Source organism: Semicossyphus pulcher, unplaced genomic scaffold (genome assembly GCF_022749685.1).
Source record: "Semicossyphus pulcher isolate SPU_LCO1_2020_fin unplaced genomic scaffold, fSemPul1.0.p SCAF_1, whole genome shotgun sequence".
NCBI classification, from domain to species: Eukaryota; Metazoa; Chordata; class Actinopteri; order Labriformes; family Labridae; genus Semicossyphus; species Semicossyphus pulcher.
This window is the reverse complement of record NW_027211603.1, coordinates 37927493-37954807: the sequence shown is the minus strand read 5'-3', so window position 1 is coordinate 37954807 and position 27315 is coordinate 37927493. Positions and strand designations below refer to the sequence as shown.

Sequence of the window (27315 nt, the reverse complement as noted above, 5' to 3'; positions counted from 1 at the left end):
TTTGTCCGGATCAGAGGGAGGCTGTCCTTCGGCTGCTGCAGCCTCTCTCGCTCGCAGAGGAGCAGTGATGTGATGGGTGCTGGAGCGGAGCCCGGAGATGATGAAGAGCAGGTTTCCGACCTCGAAGTTGGGTTTGGACTTCCAGACGACGCTAAGAGGGGCATAGCGGACACGCACCGTTTTCACTGACGACTTGAAAGAACTCTTTTGATTTCATTGCTGCAGGAAGTCTCTGGGTTCTTGTGGTTTCTACTCTCACATGTGGGACTCATGATGCTTCAGCTTACCTGCGGATCGTACAGGTTGCCGGGCTGATGCAGCGGGATTGTGGTCCTTGTATGCCCATATTTGGAGCTATCTGAGTGAACAGGGCGCTCGACATCCAGGTCAACTGACTGTGACTGTGACATGGAAACACCAGGACTCTACAGGCTCCTGTATTACCTCTTCCTCAACTGGCCCTTTATGTTCTGTGCACACGGTAGGTGGAGGAGAAAGCCTGTAGTTTGTAGTCTGTGCATTATCTCTGTCCAACTGTTGATGAATAGTGTGAGGATGTGACAGTGCAGTGCAAACAGCTGAGCAGAAAAAAACAAACGCAGCTGTGGTCCCATCACTGCATCCTGCTCTCCATTATTTGATCAAATAAAGCCGGAGGCAGATTATAGGTCAGGGCCGCTCTCATAAAACCATTACCGTCTATAAATCACGCTTAATGGGGACTATAGGAGGAGAGCTTACAGCGTGCATGGTGGCAGAGGACGGGCCAAACTGAGGCTTATGAAACATGTTTTCACTCATTAATCTCTGCCTCTCTCCCTGTTTCCTCTGCAACACCAAAGCTGCATTTACTGAAGTCCCGAAAGATGTGAGTGTGGGGGAGGGAGAGGACGTGGAGATGCCCTGCGCCTTCAAGGCGATCAGCGCAGCGCCCATGTCTCTCGAGATCCAGTGGTGGTACCTGAAGCAGGACGTGCCTAAAGACCTGAATCACGAGCTGCAGATCAGCGCTCCATCCAACAGAGACTTCAAGGTGACAAACAAACACACTGCTCATTATACGGACGTGTATTATGTCTGGGTGAAACTTTTGGTTCATTGTTATAAATGTATGCTCTGGCTATGTAACAGCTTGTATCTGAAATATGTAACTATAGCGCAGGGATGCAGTCAAAGTCCCAATTTATTTTAAGTTAATGCAACTCGTTAACAAGCTAATTTCTAATTACATCAGCGAGGGACTTCAACATTTCTGTAATCGGTTTGTAGAACATCAAAACTTTATGACTGAAAAGAAGCAAGAAGTTATTTAAACAGAGTGTCGACCTGCAGTACCTCTGAGCACCACAGGAGGGCGCGTGTAACACACAAGCTGCATACCCTTATTGATACTATCGATCACATCAGTATCATCTCACATCCCATTCACTGTTCAACTCTCTGCTTTAGGCTTTATCCTGCAGCCGACAGGAAACATGGCCGATCTTTAGTTAAAAATCCTCATGCTGATTTGGGGACAATGTCATGGCCGGCTGGCGAGCTAGTCTTCTTGTTAAACATGTTGTCCAATTATATTTGCTTAAAGTCAACTGTACACACTGTTAATGAATTTGAATCTTGCTAGCATAACGTTAGCTTTCTGGCAGCTGAGCCAAAGCATTATGAGCGGAGCGGACTAGAAATATCTCCCGTTGCCAAGTCGTAGCTAAGATCTGTTTCATTTCCTGGAGTAGAGAACAACGTTTCCGTAGAACCGTCTGGGATAGTGATGATTGTTTCAGGGATTTGTCAAACCCTCTTGACTTACGGGTTGTTAAGAATTTTAAACGATAAAAACTACATTGTTTTTTTCTTTAGCTTGCAACCATGGTAAAAGTGGGTCAGCATGTCGTCCATGAATTCCTGATCATGGCGACGTGGTCGAGCATTATTCTTCGGCTGCACTTCTTCCATGTTTATCTTTCAGCAATCAGTGTGTGTATGTACTTGTGCTCCTCTGCACGGACACTGGCCTGTAAATGTGTGTCTGCAGACACTGCCCCATTCCTCGACATTGTTAACGTAAGAAGGAGCAGCTATAAATCCATTCATCAGTTTATATGCTTATCATAACATCCTCATTATGTTTGTTCACCTTCAGACAGAAACCAGGCAGCATGGGCATGCGCGTCTATCTGCAGGAAGGACACTTGTTACATTCAGCGTTACACTGTGAAACGGCCATGATGAGATACTGTGGGAATTAGGCGTGACGAATCAGTGTGAGTGTTTCTCAGTCTGAGGAGTCAGAGACAGTCACAGCGGGCATAAGCACATTAAAACATGCAGGCAGGGTAGAGTGAGCACAGAGCGGGGGGGGTATGAATGGCGTCTTTGAGAAACATAACGAGCTCTGCTCATGTCGTTTGCTCTCTCTACCTAATGAAAGGAAAATCTCGTGCTGTTGTTGCCATGGTTTGAATCTTCCACTGATACAGCTGATGTTTTGGTGACATGTGTTTCTGTTTCAGGTCACTCCGAGGGCAGCCAATAAAATCAGTGTAAGTGTCCACACACCTGCTTGCACACACTGAGGAGTGTAGATCAGCACTTTCATTTCCTGTCACGTGCTCCTCTCTTGGGTCTCTTCATGTTGTTAAATGACAAAGACCTGCTAAACTCTAATTATAAACCCAACACTCTCCTTAATGTGACAGTATGTTTGTCTGGCTGAGCCTGAGTGGTTTCTAATTATTGCCGATATGGGCCTAGTACAGATATATCTGTATCACTGTATGTGTTCTTTTATTTAACGCGGATTTAAAGACTTGTTACAGAACATCTGAGGCGGTAAACAATGTTTGGGGTGATTTAAAATTGTGTCATCACAGAGTTTGTCCAGCAGAGGGCGCTCAGACTCCATAGGTTACTATCTTCTCAGCACTGTCTTCAGCACATGAAGCAGAACGTCACAGCAGAGCAGACTAGTCTGCGTTAGGATTGGTTCAAACTGTTATTAACTACTATAACTACTCGTAATCATTTCTGGTAAATGGATGTGTGATTCTGATATCTCCACACCAAACTTTCCTTGTTTGTAAATACACGTTTTCCATTTCACTTCAAAGAGATGTTGAGTCCATTATTCAACTAAGGAAGTCTTCATTCTCCTGCTGTCCCGTCTCTTCAGACAGGTTTCACCCTGGGATGAAGTTTCAGAGTTAAACACAGCAGCTGGAGCTTTGGTACTGCGTTAAAGCTTTGCTGTTAAACCGAGCCCTTATTAGAGATAATTGAGCCTCTATAAGAGCTGATGATTGGGTCTGCTGAGCAGCTAATTGAGGGTTGTGTGCCTCCGCCTCTTCTCATAAAACGTGAAGCACTTCTCACTCAGCTGCTGATTCATGCACACTGTTAACTGTTCATGCTATGTTTCAGTGTTTCCTTTTCCTCCGCTACAGACTGTGCGGGTTCAGGGCAACGCCATCTCCCACCGCCTCAGCCTGTCCAAGGTGAAGAAGGAGGACGAGGGGGTGTATGAGTGCCGCGTGTCCGACCTGTGGGCTGACGACACTCAGGAATTTACAGTCCACGCCTCGCTGCATGTGACGGCGGGGGACGGCATGGTGGCCGAGGAGGCCGTGTCGCACATCCAGAACCGCTGGCCTCTGAGGAATACCAACACAGCGCTGGGAGGGGGCGGGGGTGCGGGGAGGGCCACCTTGGAGCCGGGTCAGGGCCTGGCAGGGGGCCAGAGATTTGGGCAGGGGAAGCACGGGGTGCATCAGCAGGCTCAGCCTGGACTCCTCCCCTCCATCTCCACTACCACAACCACCACAGTGGCCAAATCTTCGGCCTCACCGCTGCCAGGGAACACAGCCATCCTCCGGCAGCAGCATGGAGCCGGTAAGTGAGTGATGGGGGAGGGGAGAGAGGGAAACAGAGCAACAGTGACCCCTGGTGGTTGTAGAAGGGAGGAACAGCTGAAATATAAACGGCAGAGGAGAGTGCGTGATGCTGTTTCAGTGTGTGTGTGTGTGTGTGTGTGTGTGTGTGTAGCTCAGGTCTGTGGTTTCTCCTTTGAAAGGAAAATGAGGTCAAGTGCAAACTTTGAGAGGTAAAACTCACACATCATCAGTCTACACAGATGAACGATGGTCCTATCGTTCCCGGTGAAAATCAGTGTTTTTGCTTGAAACGCCCATCCCTGGTACAAAGGAGGATGTTGAAGAGTCCTCCTGTGTCAGGTGTGTTATCATCCTCTTTGCTTTCAGCAGTGACTCTCCTGAGCAGTAACCATGTCTTCCACATTTTGATGTCTCTGCTTTGTTTTTTTGCATCTTTTTTATTCATATTTGTTATTTTTCTTTATAATCTTTATATTTACTACCACCACTCTAACTATTGGTGGTAGTAGTATTATCAGATATACATATGTAATTTAGTAGTTATTGCTATTATTGTCGTTAATATTTGTTTACTTCGGCAATATTAGCTCTTTCTTTTAAAGGTGATAGCGCTCAATAAAATGAAAAGAGAGAGAGCTGCATACACATTGATAAATGAAACTCATCGGTGACAGGTACACACAGTTACACACAGTTACACACACAGATCTGTCTCGGTATCTCCAGCGTTGAATCTTACCTGGAAGCTAACAGCGTAGCATCAAGTCACCAGTGGAAGCACTCAAACCTCAGCTGCACCGTCGTCTGCTGAGCTGCAGTAACACAACGGACTGACAAACTGTAGCTCTTTGCTAACAGAACAAACAGATGGGATAAGTTTAAATAATGTGACTGCTGTCAGGGACAGGTTTAGAAGAAAGTTATATTCAAAAAGAGAATGATGACTTTTCAGCGACATGTAAAAAGTAACTCATCTTTAGCTGTGAAACCGCTACGTGTGACTGCAGACAGCACTGAGAGAGTTATAGCGATGACTACATTTCCCATCATGCCTACTGCTGGACTTTCCTATTCTGAAATGTAAATGTTCCCCTCTGTTTGAGTCAGAAGTTACTTTTTGATTGTGTGTGACATGGATCTCGTTGGAAATATTCACTGCTGGTTTCAACTTCCCGTGAGGTGGTCGTCAGGTTTCTCGTCCACAGTATTTTTCGGCAGCGATAATGAAGTTTGCTAAATGAGGCTATGCTCTTCATAAGGCTCGCTGTGATGTGTTGCAAGGATGATGTGTGATGATTTCATCACAGTTAGATCCCAGAGCTTTATAGTAAGTTACACGGTGAATCAATGAGCACTAATGGGCCTTATTCTGCAGGAGATGAACGATGATACTGATGAAACGGTTTAGATGAAAACATAGTCTGTAAAACATTTTACAGACTGATGACTGATGATGACGTGTGGATAGGTTCCATTCATGCACAAATACAAAGTTAGTGCCTCCTGATCCGGTCCCATGCTGTTGTCCATGTTTATACGAAGAAGCCATCTAATAAAAAATATCATTATCATTTAAATGTGTCATTAAATCACAGAATCTTTTCATGTATTCCTCACGTGCTTCTTTACTTCCTAATTGATCCTGTACGTTTAGACAGACAGAGTAGAGAATACATTTTGTATCTGTTTATTTCAATTAGCAGAGTGTAAATTAACGGGATTTTAACAAGAGGTGATTCCTTATCATAGGCACTGTATACTAACTAACTGGTGTTAGCTAACTGTTTTCATATCCAGTCTTCTTTGTTGACCTGAAAGTCGGAGCGTACATTATAAACATTTCTGTGAAGAGTTGCAGGTTTTTAAACACATAAGCTGTGCCTAAACTGTATCACTCCTCACTTCCTGTGCTCACACCTGAACTTCTCTGCTAAGTTCAAAGTATTGTTACGTGGCATCGTTAGCTTGTTAGCTAGCAATTTGTGACCGTGAATGTTCATCTATGATTACACACATTACAGAACGCACAGTTTTTAGCAAGTTGATCAAGTAGAGCTAGTTTGCTGTCCCAGTGTGATTGGATGAGCAGTGCAGCATGCTGGTGAAGAAGTGCCTCTGTGCCAACAATAGCGAAGCTATTGATATCTTGCTGCGGTCCATGGTGCATTTAAGATAGAGCTGCACATTGTGTTTTAGCATTGACTTCATGATGAGCCCATGAGTAGTAGTCACATCGCAAGACGTGCAATATCAAGCAAATGACCTGTAATATGTCATGCTGCTACTTCTCTGCTATTTAATGCAAAAGAAAACTCACCAGGTTCTCATTTTCTGTGACTAATCTACAGGAAAAGTCCTCCTGATATCACATAGTGCAGCCGTTCACCAGAGCGCAAAGTGAACTGACCGCTGTGCAGCAGAGTCTGCGTGTCACCTGCTGGTGAACAAGCACACCACACTGCTGCTGTCACACATATTGTCGTCTGGACACACGCGGCAGGCGACTCTTAACTGAGGGGTTTCCTTCTAAAGTGCACAATAATAACGATAATGATTGTTAGATTGCTATCTGTACATGAATAACAACTTGCATGTACCTGCTGTAATTTCCTGTGTCTTTTCAGGTGGTAGATTCAGTGTGGTAGATACAGATAGTAGATTAAAACAAACATGAAAATAACAAAACTGTGACAAACAAGTGTGCTTGTAACGTTTGAGGAACGTTGTGATTCTCTGCACTCGTGCATGTGGCTGTCAGCATGCTGAGCAGAGGGCTGAACACCGTGTGGTAGTAGTGAGAGGTGGGGGCTTTAATAAAATACACTCTATTAGACTTTTAAAGCCACCAGATGTTAACATTTGCATTAATCATTATTTAGCTGTTCGTAGATACACACTGCATTTATCTGCTATAATTTCCTGTACCATAATACCATGCAGTGCACGCTTTATTTGAAACTGGTGAAAGAGGACATTTGAGGAGCAGAGGAGAAGAATCAGATTTAGTCTTTATGATTTACTTTGAATCAACATTTTGGAACTGGCTGTGCATGTCCAGCCTGACATGTCCTCTCTTTTGATATGTGAAAGAAAATAATTGTTCAGGTCTGCGTCTGTGGCTGCTTCAGCAGAGTTTTATTTACTGTGTCAGAGGAGACAGACGTTAACAGCTGCAGAAACACCTCTGACCAAATGATGTTACAGGAAACAACAGGCTGAACAAAAGGTTTCTGAGACGTGTGTTTGTGTTTCCTCTGACAGACACTGATACGCATGCTGGTTAGAGGCGCGCATGCGCGCAATACAAGACTTTTAAAGTACGATGACATGATACTGATACTTGACAGACATTAATTCATTCTTAAATGTACGTGTGATTTAAAAAATACATTATAATTCACACATCACATCACAAATTTTACATGCAGGCAAATACCATAGATCATAGAGTATATGGATGTAGCCAACATGACATCACCCACTGATTTCTTTACAGCGTAAAACCAACAAATATGGTACTTTTGACTCCACTTCATCTCTATGAACGTTCTCGTTACTCACTACTTTTGCTCAGAACTCGGCTGATGAACTTTCTTTTCTTTTCTAAAATCCCAGAGATGATAAACTGTGTTCGTGTAGTTCTGCGTGTTGTTTGTCTAAGTGCTGTTGCCGTACCTGTTCCTCACGCGTCTCCACAGTTGAACGCAGAGCAAACGTCACTCAGATCAGGCCGTTCATTTAGTGCTGCTAATGTTGGCTGCGGCCGACATTTTCCCTGCTCATCAGGTATTTTTGGTTGTTCCTATTATTTTGTAAATCTGCAGCATGTGAGTTTAAAAATATAAATCATGTTTTGTAAATAAACATAACGTATCAGAATGTTCACCCATGCACTCATCGTGAAAATATGTTTTGAGATTTTTTAAGAAGTACTTTGAATACTTCAGTAATTTTAAAAGCGAGTACTCCAGAACTTAAACGCAGGTAATAATTAGACTGAGCAACTTTCACCTGTATTGGAGTAATCTTTGACCAGGAGGATCTCTACTTTGACTCAAGTCATGAAGCTGTGTACTTTGTCCACCACTGATCTTGAGAAGTAACACCACGCCACGCTGTGTTTTCATTCTGTAACTTTAATTTGGCGTGGATCCGGAGGTGTGTTGTGTGTTTGTGAAACTGCTGCATGCTTGTTTCCCATGTCAGATAGGTCTCCACAGTCACGTGATAAGGGTGAGCTACAAATCAGGGCTGTGTCGGCACAGTCATATCAGAAAAGGACTGAACATGTACAGAGGTGAAGCATTCAGTCACGTATGAGCCTCGTACCCTTGTAGAAATACTTTAAAAATAACTTTATAAGAACTTTTCTATCAATATTATTTAAAAGAAATCAATAGCAAATGGTTCTGTTGTGAAGTTACAGATGACTGGAGAGAAATATTTACGTAATATTAGGTGAAGAGGATTTGAAGCCTGACTCTGTGTTCACAGTCGACGTGTGAAAGTGAGTGTGATGGTTCACTGCTGCCACACCTCTGTCTCATCTCAGGCTCTTCGTGTCAGGGGAGCACTTTGGTGGGCTTGTGCATTACGTGTAACAGTTCTTTATGACAGCGGCTCTGCCAGCAGCCTGGCAGATGGCGCGGGGAGGGAGGAGATGTAATCCACCTCCCCACAGCTCCTCTACCTGCCCTGCTGCAGCTCCATGAAGCGAACTCGTGAATAATTAAAACTCTGCCAAGTGTAGAGGAGTCTGCTGAGCCCCGAGCATGGTCTGACAGCTGCTGAGTGCAGCACACACAAACACGCAGACACGCACACACACACACACACACACACACACACGTGTTGATGTGAAATGACTGAGCTCTCAGTGACTCTACATTCATACCTCCATGTGCTGATGTCAGGTTGGTAATGACAGAGGTAACACAGAGTGAATGTGTCTGAGGGGGAGCTGTATGGCTTCAAATCACTGCCAAAATGCGCAGGCGCGGATATAAAGGGGTCGCGCTCGTAACTCAAACAGCCACACATGCCTGTGAGTTGTGATACCGTCCTCCTCTTGTATGATCGGACGCTGTCTTTGTATTGGGTTGTTAACATAGATATATAAATATGCATGCAAATAAGCATGCTTCATTTATGATAATGTTATGTTTTATATCCAGTGATTTGACGCCATAGAGCTGCAGTGATCACACATTCATCACATCCACTCCTGTACTGTTTGGATGTGAGGTTCATTGTAAGTGCTGACATGTGTCCAGGCTTGCTGTTGTCGTCGGTGCTTGTGGTGTTACATGGTGTTTGGGCATAAACAGATGACATAATTCACCTGCTGTTTGTCTTTGTAACACTGGATTTTCTTTATGCAGATTTCTTAGCTCTGATCAAGAAAATAACAAGTTTGGTGGGTTTTGTGAAATGTTGTAATATTGTAACAGTGAGCCTTTACAAACATCACAGCTGAACTTTTAGTAGGTGGGTCCTCTGATCAATACCCACCTTTTTAGAACTGCGTTTAACCTCTGATGCTGTTTCATTGTTTTAATAGTTCCTCTTATTGTGTTTCTTTAGTTGTTTTTAATAATGTACAGTGACTTTGAGTACCATGAAAAGCGCCACATAAATAAAATGTATTCTATATAATTATTATTATTACGGCTTCTGGTGGCGCTATGGAGCAATAAGACGCACATTCAAGTAGCTCTGCACTCTTCCGAAAGAATTACGCCAAAAAGAGAACAAATTTATTCCATTTACACCCAAACATTCGTAGAAAGACCCAGATACCAACAGTGTAGACTCTAACGGCTAACAGTACACGATGCCACCAAAACTAAAACCCAGAAAAGTTGTCGATGAAGGATGCGCCGGAGCACCGTCTCCTCCTGAAAATATGTGCCAAGAGGAGGCTGCAAACCAGGCATCGATTCTACAAGCTCTAGAAATCATTCGCCAGGAGCTCTCTACGGTGAAGCAGGAAATTTGTGCTAAAATAGACTCTCATATTGAAGTTGTAACTGCGATGCTGAGAGGGGAGATTCAACGACTGGAAACGGACATCGACCGTAAGCTGGAACCTATTAAGGCTGCCTCAGTTGCCTACAGCAAAAACATCCATGAGCTAGAATTTGCGGCTACAGCTAGCTCCGACGCCCAGGCTCGACAGGGCGAACAGAGTGCTGCGAACCCGATCAGATGACGGCGCTCCACCGCGACACCTGATCCTGCGGGTGCACCACTGCTACGTCCTTGAGGAAATTCTTCGCAAAGTGGCAAGAGACAGAAACCAAGGATCATACCAAGGACAACAGATTCGGATTTTCCAGGATTTCCCCCCAGAAGTCGTTAAGCAACGAGCCCTTTTTTCTAAGACAAGAGGACTACTGAGAGACATCCCAGGAGTTCGATTTGGACTCTTATACCCGGCCAAATTCAGCGTCACCCATGATGGAGCGGACTCCCTTTTCATCGACCCCAGCGAAGCATTTCGGTATGCCCAAAGCATTACCGGAGCCGCCAAGGCATAAGCTCCAATCTGGTACAGTAAACGATGTGTGACTTACAGGTTGAGCGACAGCTCTATGGTAAAAATTTGCTGAGAATGTTACTATGCTAATGGCCTTTAATAATGCAACCGGCTGAAGACGTATTGAATAATTTCTGCATTCCAATAAGAGGGGTGTTTGCTTTTAGTTTTCTCCGACTCTTTAATGCTGTAACGCAAATAGGGGTGGCTTTAAATATTATTCCATGATAAGCTTTTATAGCCTATACTGTGATTGATTAGAAGGGCAATCTAAACCCTTATGTTTGACTTTGTTCTCTGTTTGGTTCATAGATGCTTTAATGGCACAGAGCTGCCCAACTATACTTTTAGGAGTACATTTTCGGAAGGTTACTTGAAAACAATATGCCGCTGGTTCGAAGTGTTTATTAGCGGTTCTATTCTTTTTTTGTACTCTATGTATCTTTGGGTTTATAACAATGTATATTTTCTGTGGGGAACATTTCAGCGGGCAGGGGGGTGGGGTCTACACCCAGACTTCACATGTATCTTCTTTATTGGGATGTACCATATCATTAATCAGAGGATACTAATTAGTTATGCAAGATGATGTAACAAGTACAACAGGGGGGAAAGGACTTTCTTTTTGTAGTTGGAATGTCAAAGGCATGAACGAACCAATAAAAAGAGGTAAAATTCTATCCCATTTAAAATCCCTTAACTCCAACATAATATTCTTACAGGAAACTCATCTCAAAAATGACTCGCGCAACAGGCTGAAATGAAGATGGATTGGACAGCTATATCATTCCACTTTCTCCTCTAAAGCCAGGGGCAGTGCAATTCTAATCCGTAAAGGCATCCCGTTCAAACACAAAACCACAATAGCTGATAAAGAGGGCAGATATGTCATAGTGACCGGTGAACTGTACTCAACCTCACTGACTTTGGTAAACATATTTTGGCCGAATTTTGATAGCCCCCAATTTTTCAAATAAGTATTTCAATTAATTCCAGATTTGTCCCAGTCCAATCTGATAATTGGGGGTGATTTAAATTGTGTATTAGACCAATATTTAGATAAATCCTCATCTCTAAGAACAACTATATCCAAGTCCAGTGAATTCCTGAATACTTATATTAATAACTCCAATATAAATGATGTATGGAGGATAGCAAACCCTTCAGGAAGAGCATACTCCTTCTACTCAAGTGCTCATAAAGTTTATACAAGAATAGATTATTTTTTAATTGATGCCAAACTCTTGCCATACACCTACAACCCAAATTACCATAATATCATTATCTCGGATCACTGTCCACTTACATTCTCTGTTAGATTGGAGGGATCTGCGAAAAGTCAACCATGCTGGAGATTTAACCCTCAATTGCTCGCTGAAGCAAAATTTTGTGAATACCTTAAATCACAGATAGAACTCTTCTTTGAGACAAATGACACTTCTGGCATCTCTCCTACATTACTATGGGAATCCTTTAAAGCCTTTATCAGAGGCGGTATAATTTCATATCAAGCATCACAAAACAAGAGAAGAAAGGCAGAACAAATAGAACTAGAAAAACAGATAAGACAACTAGATATAGAAAATGCTGCTCACCCATCTGTAGCGACGCATAACAGAATATCAGCACTTAAATACAAATTAAACCAGATACTCTCAGCAAAAGTCTGTAGGGCATTCCAGCTCACCAAGCAAAAACAATTTGAATTTGGCGAAAAACCATATAAACTTCTGGCAAGACAGCTTCGTAAATTAGAAAGTGATCGTACAATACACAAACTAAGGTCAGAGAAAGTTGAATTGCTCTCTCTACCCAAGGACATCAACCAAAGATTTCAACAGTTTTATCAAACCCTTTACTCATCTCAAACAACAGCTGATTCAACGACAATGCAGGCCTTCCTGGACAGCTGTAGCCTCCCAGCCCTGAGCGAAACCGAACGCAAAGAATTACAGAGATAACTGTAAAAGGCATCTCAGAGACTATTAAAACTCTAAAGTCTGGGAAAACTCCTGGTCCAGACGGGTTTAATAACGAATTCTACAAAAAATTCAATGAGATCATTTCCCCGCGTTTACAAAACATGTATTCCCAGGCATATAAGGAGCAGATACTACCACAGACTTTAGATGAATCAATAATAACATTAATCCCCAAAAAAGATAAAAACCTTGAGGAGGCGGGATCTTACAGAGCAACTGCTCTCTTAAATACAGATCAGAAAATCCTAGCCAAGACTCTAGCTCGGAGACTCGGCCTGGTCATTGGCAAACTTGTAAACCCGGACCAAACCGGGTTCATACCTAAACGCCATTCATCCGATAATCTGAGACACCTGTTTAATATAATGCACTCGCATAGAACACAGAACGAGGCCCTCACAATCATTGCGTTAGATGCGGAAAAAGCCTTTGACCAGGTTGAGTGGTCATATCTCTTTGCAGTCCTGGAATAATTTAAACTAGGCAAAAAATTCATCTCATGGTTAAAACTCCTTTATACAAACCCAAACGCCAGAATCCTAAGTAACCAAACACTCTCATCGAAGTTTAATTTATTCAGGGGCAATAGACAGGGATGCGCCCTCTCCACGATGCTTTTTGCTCTAGCCATTGAACCGCTAGCCGAGAGTATTAGGTCTCACCCCGGTATTTATGGATATAAAACTAAACTCAGTTCTAATAAATCTCCCTCTATGCAGATGATGTGCTGCTATATATCACAAACCCTCAAATCAGTATCCCAAACCTACTGTCCACAATAGATCATTTTGGCGCCTTTTCTGGCCACAGAATAAACTGGAATAAGGGCAAACTTATGCCAATGAACACACAGGATATCTCCTTGTTCCAGCAATTTCCCTTTAGAATAGTAACTGACAAATTCAGATATCTTGGGGTGAATATTACCAGAAGGTTCTCCCTCTTGTTCGAATCCAATTTCCCTCCTTTAATCACAAAGCTCAAAACCAATATTCAATATTGGAGAACGCTGCCCATTTCCCTCCTCGGCAGGGTCAATGCTATAAAAATGATCTTTCTCCCACAGCTTTTATACTGGTTCCAATCAATACCAATTTATCTTTCCAAAACGTTTTTTAAGAAACTTGACTCCACTGTCACCAACTTTATTTAGGACTACAAAAGCCACAGAATACACAAACGACACCTGTGTAAACCCAAAGACAACGGAGGGCTTGCCCTCCCAGATTTTCTCTGCTACTACTGGGCAACAAATATCAAGACCATAATCTTCTGGTTAGAGGAATCATACCAACAGGCTGAGTGGCTAGCAATGGAAAGAGAAGAGTGCTTGCCTTTCTCCATGGGCTCAATTGTCCTGTCCCCTATATCTCTGAGCAAGTCAGTATATGGATACATCCCCATAATACATGATACCATTCGTATCTGGAAACAATTGAAGTCCCAGCTTAAACTGAGAGACATGTCTCTCCTTCTCCCAGTAGCAAATAACCCCTCCTTTAAACCGTCTGTTTTGGATGGTGCTTTTAACCAGTGGAAGATTCAAGGAATCAAAACTGTGGGTGACCTATATTTAAAGGGGTCCTTTTTGTCTTTCAAAGAGTTACGGGAGAAATATGGTTTAAATAATAACAATTCTTTCAGATACCCTCAAGTTAGAGCTTATCTGAAAACATACATGCAGGACTACAACAATGCTAGTCCAGATAAACTTGACGAATGTTTGAAGAAACATGCAGATTCAGAGAAGTTGATATCTTATATTTACATTACATTACAAAGCTTTAATGCCCCTGCATCCGAGGTTTACAAACGAGCGTGGGAGGAAGAGATGGGTCAATAAATCCCCAGTGACTTATGGGATGAAAGCTTGCAATATATCAATACCTGTTCTATAAATGCCCGACATTGCTTGATACAGTTTAAAGTGTTGCATAGGTTATACCAGGGGTTCCCAAACTTTTCCATGCCAAGGCCCCCCAAACAGCATTAGCTTCTGGCCGGGGACCCCCAAACCCACAGGCAACAGAGAGTGGGACAGCGTAGATTTTTTTGGCAGCATCCTCACCAAGCAATTCTCGGACAATGTCTTTGGTAGCTGGTAGAATCAAATCCTCTCCAATTGTGTGAGGTTTTTTAGCACGAGCAATGTGGTATGAGGCTAAAAATGATGCCTTTAGGGCCCGCTAGGGCACGGTAGCTTGCTGTGTGAATGCAGCAGATTGCCTGACCAAATGCTCTTCTTTACGTCTGAAGAAGTCTACTGTTTTATCGGCCTCTGCCGGATGTTTTTGCATCCAGTGTAGAAGTTTCGAAAGCTTTAAACACTCGTTTGAGAGGGTCTCCAGACGGAGGACGCATTTCGGGCAATCATGGCCATTTTTCTGTATTGCTGAATTTGAGAATCCGAGATTACGGCAGTTTACATGTTGTTAGGTTCAGGACAAATGGTTATTAAAAAAAAAAAGTAAAAAAAAAGAAAACATTTTTTTATTTTTTTTTGCATTTTTTTCCCCTCCTATTTTCTGAGGCGGCCCCCACTTTGAAAACCACTGGGTTATACTATTCAAAATCAAAAGTGAATAAAATCTTTCCCAATGTTTCCCCTCTCTGTGACAAATGTCAGTTCCAAGAAGCCACTTTGATCCACAGTTTTGTACTTTGCCCCAAACTTACCCATTTTTGGACTGAAATATTTAGTGTCTTCTCTGATATACTAAAAAACCCAGCTAGAACCAGACTCGAAATTGATTATACTAGGAATATCAGAGGCACTCAGTAAATTATCTATTCCCCAACAACGCTTTATCTCCTATGGTCTAATCTCTGCAAAAAAACTCATACTTAAATTCTGAAAAAAAGCTGAAGTCCCTCCGTCGAAGCTGTTGATCACAGAACCATCCGACATGTTGCATCTTGAGAGGATTAGATTTGTCCTGAACGATAAACTTCATCTGTTTTGGAAAATATGGTCACCCTTTATTTCTTTTCTGGAACAACTCACAAATTGAGCTCTAACCTATAAATACATGTAGTGCTGAGTGGGTGGGTGGGTTGAGGTGAATGTTTCCCCTTACTTTGTGTTTGTTCATTTATATATTTTTCTCAATGTCTTTTTCTTTCCTTTACAATTATCATTCTATAAAAAATGTGAAAGTCTGAAGCATTTTCTACGATGTATGAATGTCAAAAAGTGATTGCACAAATGCTTCTAATAAAAACATTGAAACTATATTATTATTATTATTAAGGTCCATAGATGATTAAAAACCTGTTTCAACATTATAATCATGAACTTAGATGTTTGAGGACTCGGCGCTGTTTTCTTCATAGCCGTCAGTTCCTCTGACTTCATCTCACGCACACGCACACACACACACACACACATCCAAACAGTAATCTCCCACAGACGGGTGATGACCTTTTTAACACGTGTTACCCCTGCACCTAGTGTGTCTAAGTTATTAAATCCTAACGCGTATATGTGTGTGTAAACTAAACTCGTTCTGCTTAGAACGTACAGTTTTCAATATCACAAGCACGCGAGAGGCACAGGCACAGCGACGAGATGACTCGAACCAAAACGCCCACTTGGCCATATTCTTAAAGGGGAGGCCGGCTGCTGTTCTCCTCTGATTGGTCTCTCTCTAGGCCGACACCAATCCGTTCTCCTCCAGCCAGCAGCGCAGGCGAAGAAGATCAGATCAGTTACGACTCCAGGTACACAAACACACACACAATCAGACACACTCCAACATAACAACACGTTTAACATGACATGGCCTAATGAGGTCATCAACACATGAACAACGTGATGATGAAGTCTTCACTTTCTTTTCATCGAGCATGAAGCTTTGAGCAGTTATAGATTTTATTTCAGATCCATGTAAACATCAATCTTCAGAGAAGCCTGCAGGACGTCTGTTTCAGGGTTCATCGACGGAAAACGTTCTCATTGTGGTGTTGCTGAACTGTTTCTATTCAAAATATCCAATTTTTGACTTCTGGTTTTAGGTCAGATGTCCTCATCCTGTGCTCCTCCTGTGTGCAATTTCACTGACACTAAACTCACTCTGATGCTGACCAGAGAAGCTGTCATGTGCTCACAGTTCAGTTATGTAAGCTACATCTGCTGTTGTGTTCTGGAGGCTGAGTGACGCAGCACATAAAGCTCACAGTCAGAGGCTCCACCTCCATCATCACACTGTCCAGTCTGATGGCTTAATAACTTTAGTTTAAGCAATAAAGCAGCTCGGTGATGATGTCAACTGTTACATGTGTGAATGCATCTCTACAGAAGTGTCCGCAGAGGAAGAAGCAGCACACTTTAATGAGCTCCATGGCTGACATTGTAGCTGGTATTTCAGACACACTGGACGAGCTTCAGTCGGACTGTTCTCAGGGCACAGTTTCATTTTCAACCCACTCATGCAGCTCTCAGATTCTGACATGCACCACCGTTTCCTAGTTTGTAATTTGTTCTTACGGAAGAACACTGACACACCTTTGAGTGCTGCCATGTTTTTGCCATGATATTGGTGATTGTGTTTTCTTCAGCTCTACAATGGCTAACTGTTAAAGGGTTGAATTGCAGTATTATTTGTATCAACGTGTATAACCTGATTGACTGTTTGCATTTTTAAGAGATGGAACTATTCATTGAGTTCATGTTTAGGTCTTAAGGGAGGGGCCGTCCAGGTTAAAGCACAGCCTGCAGCCTTTTTGTGTTCCAGGTGCTACAGATGCAGCAGACTCAATTTTATTTACACGAAATACAAATTACCTTTAACTTCCCTTAAATAGTAGCACACTTTGCAAAGCAGCCTCTTCCACAGTGTGTGACTGTGTGTGAAAGGGTGAATGTGAAAAAAGTGTAAAAGCCCTTTGAGGGGTCAGAAGACTAAGTGCAGTCCATGTACTATTGTTTTCTTCATCAGGAAATAATATCAGGGTAACATGTGACAGCACATATGAGTCGCTTGCTTTCTGCAGTTTAAAGACCGCTAATTAAACTGTGATTAAACTTTATTATAAAGGCAATATTTTCAACATGTCAAACCGGATGTATGTTTATGCCTCCAATCTATGATGACCACATAAGTGACCTCTGCTGGTGTTAGTTCTCATACGTGTGTGCTTGTGCCCTCTTTTGCCTTCCTCATATTCCCATAGACATAGACATTGAGACAGTCACCATTTGATATTTGGCCTCATGTAGAAGTTACAGTAACAGGCTGTAGCAGCATCCAGCACACAGTCCTTTGTAGTGTCCATGTGATGCTGCCAAGCCGACCAATCGCAGCTGTAGTGGTATGAATCTTTGTTACGTACAGAGGGGAAGTCAAATCCTCTTCCCAGAGTCATTACATCCAGTGCAGCAACAGCTGTTTTACTTACACCTCACGACCCAGATTAGTCTGCACCCACGGACAGGAAGTCACTGGACTTCACTGCATCACACTTTGTTGTTCCTCCTCACAGTCACTGGGAAGGACTGTCCTAAACTATAACAGTCATAAGATTTAAGATGAATTGTGTCTTGAAAAGATGATAAAATGCACATAACAGTGGTACGTCTTTGTCTCCTGATTGCATGACTTCAGTGACGCTCATTTTAGCAGTTTAAAAGCTTCATGTTTACACTCCCTCATTAAATGAACATAAGCCGGCATAATAATACATGAGGATAAAAGCTATGGATCATACAGTGTCAAATAATGTCTGTCAGCATGTCAGTGGGATGACTAAGCTTCAATATAATCAGTTAATAACTGACACTGTTTCCAACCAGACATGTCGGCCAACCAGAGAGCTAACATCCTGAATAGAAACAGTGAAGATCCTCAGTGATCCTCCCTCAGCTTCACTATGAATGATTCAGAATGAAAGTAAATACAAACGACAGATGACGGCACAGCAGGGTTCATGTAGAGGTCTGAGTGAAGAGAGACTGTTCATGAAGTCAAACTAAACTGAACAATTGTTTAATCTCCCAGACCACGAGGAGAATAAAAGCATTTAGATTTGTGCCTTTATTCTGAAAGGTCCAGGTTCATTCATGCTGGACTGTGTAATGCCTACATCTGTCCTCTGACTGACTGAATTATCTTTAACTGTACATGAACCTGCATGTGCACCTCAAACACAGTGAACTGTACAGGAAGTGACGCACACACTCTGACACTGCCACAGTTTGATCAGAGCGTGTTAACCTAGCAGAGGGTGTGCCGGTGACATCATGATCCAACATCCTGCTGCAGTGCTGTCACTCATCACACGAGACTTCCCTCTGATATTAATCCAGATCATCCTGTGTAGTCCTCTTTGCTCAGTTTGTGCTGTTCATAAATCAGCTTTGTTTCTGATGAAATGCAGCTGGGGTCAAACCGTGCTTTAGTGGAGGGCAACATTAAAACTAATGAAACACATTCAGCTGCTGTAGTTTTCCTGTTTGATGTTGTCCATGTCTTACCCAGTCTAGTTTTCAGTATTTAACATCTTAACAGTCTATCAGAATGTTTTGTTGATTCTTGTAAAGTCCTACTGAAGGACACCTGGTATCAAACCGTGGTTTTCGTGATCGGATCACAAGTGGACAGCCTTAACTATAGGTGTGAACGCTCCCAGGATGGATTGAAGACGCATTCAGATCCGATCACTCAGGCCACATACAGACACACACATACAGTATGTCTGGCAGTGTGAACACACGTGTCAAACAAAGTTTCATATCACGTCATCACTTCTATCCGTTCTCCCCTACCCCCCTCCCTCTGAGCGCCTGCACAGCAGCTTTCCCCCTCTCTGTGCTGCGAGTCTGCATTGTGTTTTTTGTGTTGTATGATGTTTTTTAAAGTCTTGATTAAGGTGAATGAGGCTCCATGTTTATTTGCATACAGAGCGGGAAAGTGGGATCGGATCACAAGTGGTCACAGAAGATACATTTGGCTGATAAAAAAACAAACAATACCACGCTGTCAAGGGCCTCTGGGTTTTAAATGTGTGATGATCTTTGGTTAACTGGCTAATCCTTTTTCATATCTATGGATATTTTCTGTCTTTAGTGACCTCTGTAGATGTGTTCTGATCAAAGTGAAGTCATGTTTGCACAGCATGAGTACAAGAACCAGCAGGACTTTGGGCCATGAAAATCATGGATTCACGTCAGTCACACACAGTGTATACAGACAGGAAGGAAACACATCATACCTGCTCACCTTTACTGCAGAAGCCAGGAGCACACCCAACTGTTCATGTATTTCAGGTTGATTATATATATACATATATATTGCTGCCAGATGACCTGAGATAGACTACAGCATTATTATAGAAATGTCCCTGTCCAATGTGTGTGTGGTTATGTGTGTGTGCTAATGAGTGTGTGGTTGTGTGTGTGTGTGCTAATGTCTGTGTGGTTATGAGTGTGTGCTAATGTTCGTGTTGTTACATGTGTGTGCTAATGTTCGTGTGGTTATGTGTCTGGTTCTGTGTGTGCTAATGTGTGTGTGGTTATGTGTGTGCTAATGTGTGTGTGGTTATGTGTGTGTGGTTCTGTGTGTGCTAATGTTCGTGTTGTTACGTGTGTGTGCTAATGTGTGTGTGGTTATGTGTGTGTTCTAATGTTCGTGTGGTTATGTGTGTGTGCTAATGTCTGTGTGGTTGTGTGTGTGTGCGCTAATGTGTGTGTGATTATGTGTGTGTGCTAATGTCTGTGTGGTTATGTGTGTGTGTGTGCTAATGTGTGTGTGGTTATGTGTGTGTGGTTATGTGTGTGTGTGCGCTAATGTGTGTGTGGTTATGTGTGTGTGTGTGTGCTAATGTGTGTGTGGTTATGTGTGTGTTCTAATGTTCGTGTGGTTATGTGTGTGTGCTAATGTCTGTGTGGCTATGTGTGTGTGGTTATGTGTGTGTGTGTGTGTGTGCTAATGTGTGTGTGGTTACGTGTGTGTGTGTGTGTGTGCTAATGTGTGTGTGCTAATGTGTGTGTGGTTATGTGTGTGTGTGTGTGTGCTAATGTGTGTGTGGTTATGTGTGTGTGTGTGTGTGTGTGCTAATGTGTGTGTGGTTACGTGTGTGTGTGTGTGTGTGCTAATGTGTGTGTGTGTGTCTGTGTGTGTGTCTGTACTAATGTGTGTGTGGTTATGTGTGTCTGTGCTAATGTGTGTGTGGTTATGTGTGTGTGTGTGTGTGTGTACTAATGTGTGTGTGGTTGTGTGTGTGTGTGTGTGTGTGTGTGTGTGTGTGTGTGTGCTAATGTGTGTATGGTTATGTGTGTGTGTGTGTGTGTGCTAATGTGTGTGTGGTTATGTGTGTGTGTGTGCTCATGTGTGTGTGGTTATGTGTGTGTGTGCTAATGTGTGTGTGGTTATGTGTGTCTGTGCTAATGTGTGTGTGGTTATGTGTGTGTGGTTATGTGTGTCTGTGCTAATGTGTGTGTGGTTATGTGTGTGTGTGTGTACTAATGTGTGTGTGGTTATGTGTGTGTGTGTGTGTGTGTGTGTGTGTGTGTGTGTGGTTATGTGTGTGTGGTTATGTGTGTGTGTGTGCTCATGTGTGTGTGGTTATGTGTGTGTGGTTATGTGTGTGTGTGTGTGTGTGTCTGTGCTAATGTGTGTGTGGTTATGTGTGTGTGTGTGTACTAATGTGTGTGTGGTTATGTGTGTGTGTGTGTACTAATGTGTGTGTGGTTATGTGTGTGTGCTAATGTGTGTGTGGTTATGTGTGTGTGCTAATGTTTGTGTGGTTATGTGTGTGTGTGCTAATGTTTGTGTGGTTATGTGTGTGTGCTAATGTCTGTGTGGTTATGTGTGTGTGCTAATGTGTGTGTGGTTATGTGTGTGTGCTAATGTGTGTGTGTGTGTGCTAATGCGTGTGTGGTTATGTGTGTGTGCTAATGTTCGTGTTGTTATGTGTGTGTGCTAATGTGTGTGTGGTTATGTGTGTGTGCTAATGTTTGTGTGGTTATGTGTGTGTGTGCTAATGTGTGTGTGGTTATGTGTGTGTGTGTGTGGTTATGTGTGTGTGTGCTAATGTTCATGTGGTTATGTGTGTGTGCTAATGTCCGTGTGGTTATGTGTGTGTGAGTTGACTTTTGAGGCTCGTGTGAACTCTTACTTTTTTTCTTAAAATAGCTACAGCATCCGCTCAAACATTATTTAACTATTATAATTATAATTATTATTATTTATTATCAGCAGATATAATTATTATTACTATAATTATGATGATTATTACTGTTATTATTATTAGTAGTATTAGTTGTGTTATATTTTTTAAAATGGTCCAAACTTGGACTGAAGTGAAAGATTTTAGTCAAAGGTCAAAGGTCAAAGGTCACAATGATCTTTCTAATGAAATGACACATTTTCACAAAAAATGTGTCTGATTCAAAATGATGGATTGACGGCATTTAATCACAGTCTGTATTTCAAAATAAATATAGATCATTCAACATTATCATTTACGGACAGAATGAACATCATGGTCTTTTAACAATGGCCGTGTGTGTTTAGCTGTCTGTAAAGCTCAATGTCCAGTAACCCAGTTTTAAACTGTATGAAGCTGCATAAAAAGATATTTCATGTCAGTGTTTTCCAAAGTGATGCGAAGCGAGCAGTGCTGACAGAGTGGATGATTTCTCAGCAGCAGCAGTGACGTGAGGCTGAGCAGAGTGCTGCTGGAGCAGGAACGAGTCTGTGTCAGATAAACCAACACTTCAGATGGTTGTCCTCTTCCAAAGTTTGGACCTCAGCTGGAGGGAAATAAATCCTTACAGATAAACGACTGCGTCCGTAGATGTCATGTCATGTCTCTGACTGTTACAGCCCTGTAACAGTCAGAGACAGAGCAAGTGACTGCTGTGTTTCTCAAGTGCTGCAGCCTCTGCACTGTTATTGTTGTTGGATGATGCGTCCCATTTAGTGGATGAGGAAAAGTAACTGACACTAATGGTTGATGAAAACCTATTTTTCATCAGGTCCTAAGGTGACCATATTTTCAAACCTCCAAATAGGGACACTTTGATTTTACCACAAACCCACATGTATGAGCTCATGGTACAATTGGATATTTCATCAGTGCACCTTTCAACACCACGGAAAGTGCCTCAGCAAATGAAAAATCATGTCTCTCAAGATCAACCGAAACTTTAGGCCTATTTGAAAAATATAATTATATAACACCAGTAAACACAAAACAATTTATTTATTACCAGATTGGTAATTTCTATTTACAGATTCTAGAAATGTAGAATCTGTAGAAAGGGACGTGGATTTTAGGAATGGCAAGTGTTCTGGTTTCCGTTTGTAGTATGCTTGTAGTCTGAGTAATATCATCATGTAACAGTCTGTGTGGAGAGAAAAAGCTGGCGGATCCCATCAGCGTCATCTGACAACGATTTACCCTCTTATTGATCTCTATAAACAGATGTCTGTATGTAAGTTCAGCCAACAATCCGGACTAGATCTAAAATTCATCTTGAGATAAATTCCCTTGACGCTGTGTCACAAAAGCTGATCAGCGTTCAGATTTCCCAACCTCCTTGAATGCATCATCAGATTATCGAGCCGACCTCCGTTCAACAAACGAGCATTTTAAAAGTAGTTTTGTTCTCCTCTTGATGACAGACCTGACAAAGCTTCATTTTTACTTTTACTAATCTGCATCATGATGTTGAAATTTCGGCAAAGGTAAGAGCCGTTAATTAAAGTAAATCACAGGAAAAGCGGGTTCTTTTTCTGTAACCAATGCAGCATATGGAAAAGGAAGTCTTGACTGGAAGTCGTTTCAACAAAAATAGGGTAGGCCTGGAAATACCTTGAGGCCAGTATAACTTAAACAGATAACTGAAAACGTAAAAATGCCATGACAGTTAGCCTGCCTGATGTTGTGCAGCAGGTCCTGTCAGTATGATATGGGCAAACGAAGCAACAGCCACACACCGACTGATTGACACATGTACAAACAAATGACTACTGAACTTTGGCTGGTGGTGAATTAGTGATGATTTCTATTGGTTAAAACAGCAAGAAGAGCCGAAACGCGTTCATCTGTGACCCACATTAAAGTCAGTTCTACTTGATCCTGTGAGTGCTGGAGCTTTTTGTTTTTTCTTAAAACAGCAACAGCCTTGGCAACGACATTGATTAACATACAGACAAATCACTGTTGTCAGCATGGTGCATCGTTACTATTTCAATCGGTCAAAACCGGGACAGGGCCTGTTTTACTGAATTTTCATTTTATTTATCGTCCCGGTGGCAGTGAGGACGCACCAATCGTTTTATAAACTGTCTGGGTCTCATAAAAGCTCTGAATGAGTTTATTTAATAATCATTCTGCATTCAGTGTAAAAGCTTTGTCAAACCAGAGCCATGGACTTTACCAATATTTATATGAACACAAAGCATTCAAATACATGCACAGAGCCCTTTTCCTGCTGATAAATCAGAAATACAGTGTTACAGATTCATGTAGCAGACGCTTCAGTCCAAAGCGACGTACATCTGAGAGTTAATACAACACAATCAACGATCGAGACAGGAGGGAACGAAGTCAGTGAGAGCCAACAAACAGCTTCAGGTGCGACCGGGCACTGGTGCTCACAGGCAGTGGATAGGACGTTTTTTTAATCATCATCAACATGAACAAGGTCAATATAGTCCTCATCATCATCATCATCATCATGAAAATCCTCATCAACATCAACCACATCCTCGATGTCATCATCATCATCATCAATATCATTAAAGTCAGAGGTGTTCATAAAGAGCTGGGTCTTTAGCTTCTTCTTAAAGGTGAAAGGGACTCTGCGGACCGAATGGAGTGTGGTAGCTCGTTCCACCACCGGGGGGCGACAGAGGAGAAGAGTCTAGTTAGAGACTGAGGGCCCTGTTGTGATGGGAGTACCAGGCGCCTTTCATTGGCAGAGCGTAGTGGGCGGGACAGAGTGTAAACCTGGACGAGGACGTTCAGGTAGGCAGGAGCCATTTCTGTTGCTGTTTTGTAAGCAAGCAACAGGGTTTAAAATGTGATGCAACGGTGACTGGGAGCCAGTGGAGGGATATGAGCAGTGGAGGGATATGAACAGTGGAGAGTCAGAATAGTGGAGATTGCGATTGTTTTCTCTTTCATTTCTAATTATTTTATTTACCCAAATACAAATGAGGATGAGGGATGGAGAGACTTGAACTCTGTGCGCAAAGAAGACCGCAGGAGCAGTGCTTTGTGTGGTTCTTTTGTTAGACATCCGTGATCATTTGGGTTAGGGTTACAGATTACAGGTTACACTGGTTATTACAGACTAGAAGTATGAAGAAATATAGAAAATATAAATAGAGTAAAAATATGTAAAATATGTTATATAGGCTGCATTATATTTTATATACAGAAAAATGTAAGAAAGTTTGTTGTAGTCAGTATGCTGACAGACAGCTAACTGTTAGCATACTGACAGCTAATCGCTGGCAAACTAGTTCATAAAGTTTTCATATTCTACAAACAGGTTATAGAAATGTTGAGGTCCCTCATTGCAGTAATTTGATGTTAGCTTCTTAACTAGTTGCAGAGGTTAGAAACTGAGGCCTTCACTGCTTGGCATGAACGATGGGGAATATTTCAAGGTTAGGTACACAGCTATTGCTAAAGTGCAAAGTCTTAGTTTGAAAGTTGACTGATGGTAATGTATGAAAAATGTGGAATATTTCAAGGTGCGTTGAACAGCTGAGGTTCACCTGAATTGCTGTCTGTGTGAAGAAGCAGTCAGAGAGGTATGAAATCTTTTTAATGAGGGAAACAGATTCAGTAAAAAGGTCACCTGAACTTGGAGCTTAACTGCATAGCTGTTGGCTGGGTAGATAGGCTTTGAAAAATGCTTGAGAATGTGTGAAAATGTGTTCCTGTATGTGCATGTTTGTGTGCGTGTGTGTGTGAGTGTGTGTGTCAAACAGCACTAATGATCTCATCTCATTGGTCTCGTTAACTGGTAAAGTTGACGTTGCTTTCAAGCTCTTTGTGGCAGAAGTGTAAATTGTTTTGGTTTGATAACTCAGCCACCATCACCTCTATACGTGCGATTTGATGCCTCAGTGACGTATGTGGAGTGAAAATTGTGGGCTTAGGAGCAATTTTTTAAAAAGGCGTCCAAGATAGTTCAACAGCCTCTGACGATGAACATTCAGTGCACTGCAGGAACTTTGAGAAGTGATTGTGTAAAATGATGAATGACACGGAGGGTTGACTTCATTAGAAGACGTGTTGCAATTATTGTGTGATAGCAGAATACTGTTATTTTCTCCTCACCTTCCTCCTCTCTCTCCTCCAGGGTGCGGTGTGATGAGCTCTGTGGACCCCCTCCTCTGCATCACTCTCCTGCTGCTGCATGAGCTCCTGCCCCTCCTGTTGGCCCACTGAAAAGACTGCAACCAAACGTGTGTTGACCTGCAACCCTCTCACTTTTTATACCAAAATACAAGCAGCAGTCAGCGGCTCACAGATAACCATATCACTGCAGGGAGAGAGAGGAGTGTGACAGAGGAGCCTGATGGCGGCTGCTCCTTGGACAGAGCTACATGACTGTTTACAGTGCAGAGGAGACGATGGAGCATAAGTACTGATCCACACACAGCCGATACAGCACGGCCCCATGATGCACTGCTCTGCTCTGCACCGGCTTCATGCGCGGCCTCCTCAGACACCACACACTCACAGTTCCTCTGCAGCGTTTCACTGTGAATCCTTTACAGACCACCTGAGTGTGAGTCCTGCTGCTCATCTGTTGTATAGGCGACGTGTGACCTCCATGTTGTCTCTGTTCTGTGGAAGGAGGTGATTCGATTTGTCAGTCAGTTCTTTACTGTAGCCGTCTCCTTTATACAGAGCTACCATTCATCCAGTGTTAGTCTGATGTCCACCTCCTCCCACACACACACACACACACACACACACACACACACACACCTACCTGTGTTCTCATAGCTGTGTTCCATCATGTAAACAAGGAATAATAAGCTGATATATTTTGATGAAGATAGGGCACATCGTACAGTCGTCGTTGTTCATCACCTCCAGTGTTTATTTTTATTGAACCTGTGCTGATCAAAGTGAGACTTTACTTTCTGTGAGACAGAACTTTCCACTGCAGCTCAGATGAAGGTTTATTGGTTTTGCAATAAAAGGTAGATTTCAAAGTGTCGCATGTTCATGGTTTTCTTTTCTCAAAAGCACCATTTAACAGGAAATAACACAGTCAACACTTACTGTATGTCCATGCAGGAGCTACTGCGCTCCACCTGTTACCTGTTTGGAGTGGAGAGAGTTGCAGGAGGTCCAGGTCAGCCGAATAGCTCAGAGTGGAGAAACACGGGAGGTGAACGGGTTTCATTATAGTACAGACCACACAATGGCAGGTCTGCACAGGGCTGTATTCACTATCTATATATGAGCAGGTGAACGTAGAAAGCAGAACCTGCACCGACTGGTTACTGAGCAGAAGTCTGTAAAGGTGGGCAGAAGCATGTCAGCTCTGTGTCACACAGTACTCTTAACCGAACAGAGAGGCAGCAGCTTGGGGCGGCTGTGGCTCAGTGGTAGTGTCGGTCGTCTTTCAATTGGAAGGCTGGAGGTTCGATCCCCAGCTCCCTCAGTCTACATGTCAAAGTGTCAAAGAGACTGAACTCCTAGTTGCTCCTGGTGGCATCTGCCATCAGTGTGTGAATGAGTGTGTGAATGGGTGAATGTGGCATGTTGTGTAGAAGCAGCTTTGAGTGGTCGCAGAGACTAGAAAAGCGCTATACAGTACTAAGTACAGTCCATTTCCCATTTGTAATGTGTGTACTTCTTACTGTTACACACCACAGGTATGTCTCCTGCCGTCATGTACACAAGCAGGGAGGTCATCACCAGCTGCTAA

At 42.6% G+C, this 27315-nt stretch overlaps 1 protein-coding gene across 1 annotated transcript; it reads left to right on the top strand.

The window, feature by feature from the left end:
• Positions 1-260: 260 nt before the first annotated feature.
• vstm2b (V-set and transmembrane domain containing 2B) lies at positions 261-26587 on the top strand. The gene is made up of 5 exons (XM_069663118.1): positions 261-481; positions 843-1033; positions 2511-2540; positions 3441-3885; positions 25729-26587. Exons 1-5 carry the CDS (start codon positions 409-411, stop codon positions 25815-25817), a joined length of 828 nt encoding a protein of 275 aa, XP_069519219.1. The 5' UTR covers positions 261-408; the 3' UTR covers positions 25818-26587.
• Positions 26588-27315: the final 728 nt, after the last annotated feature.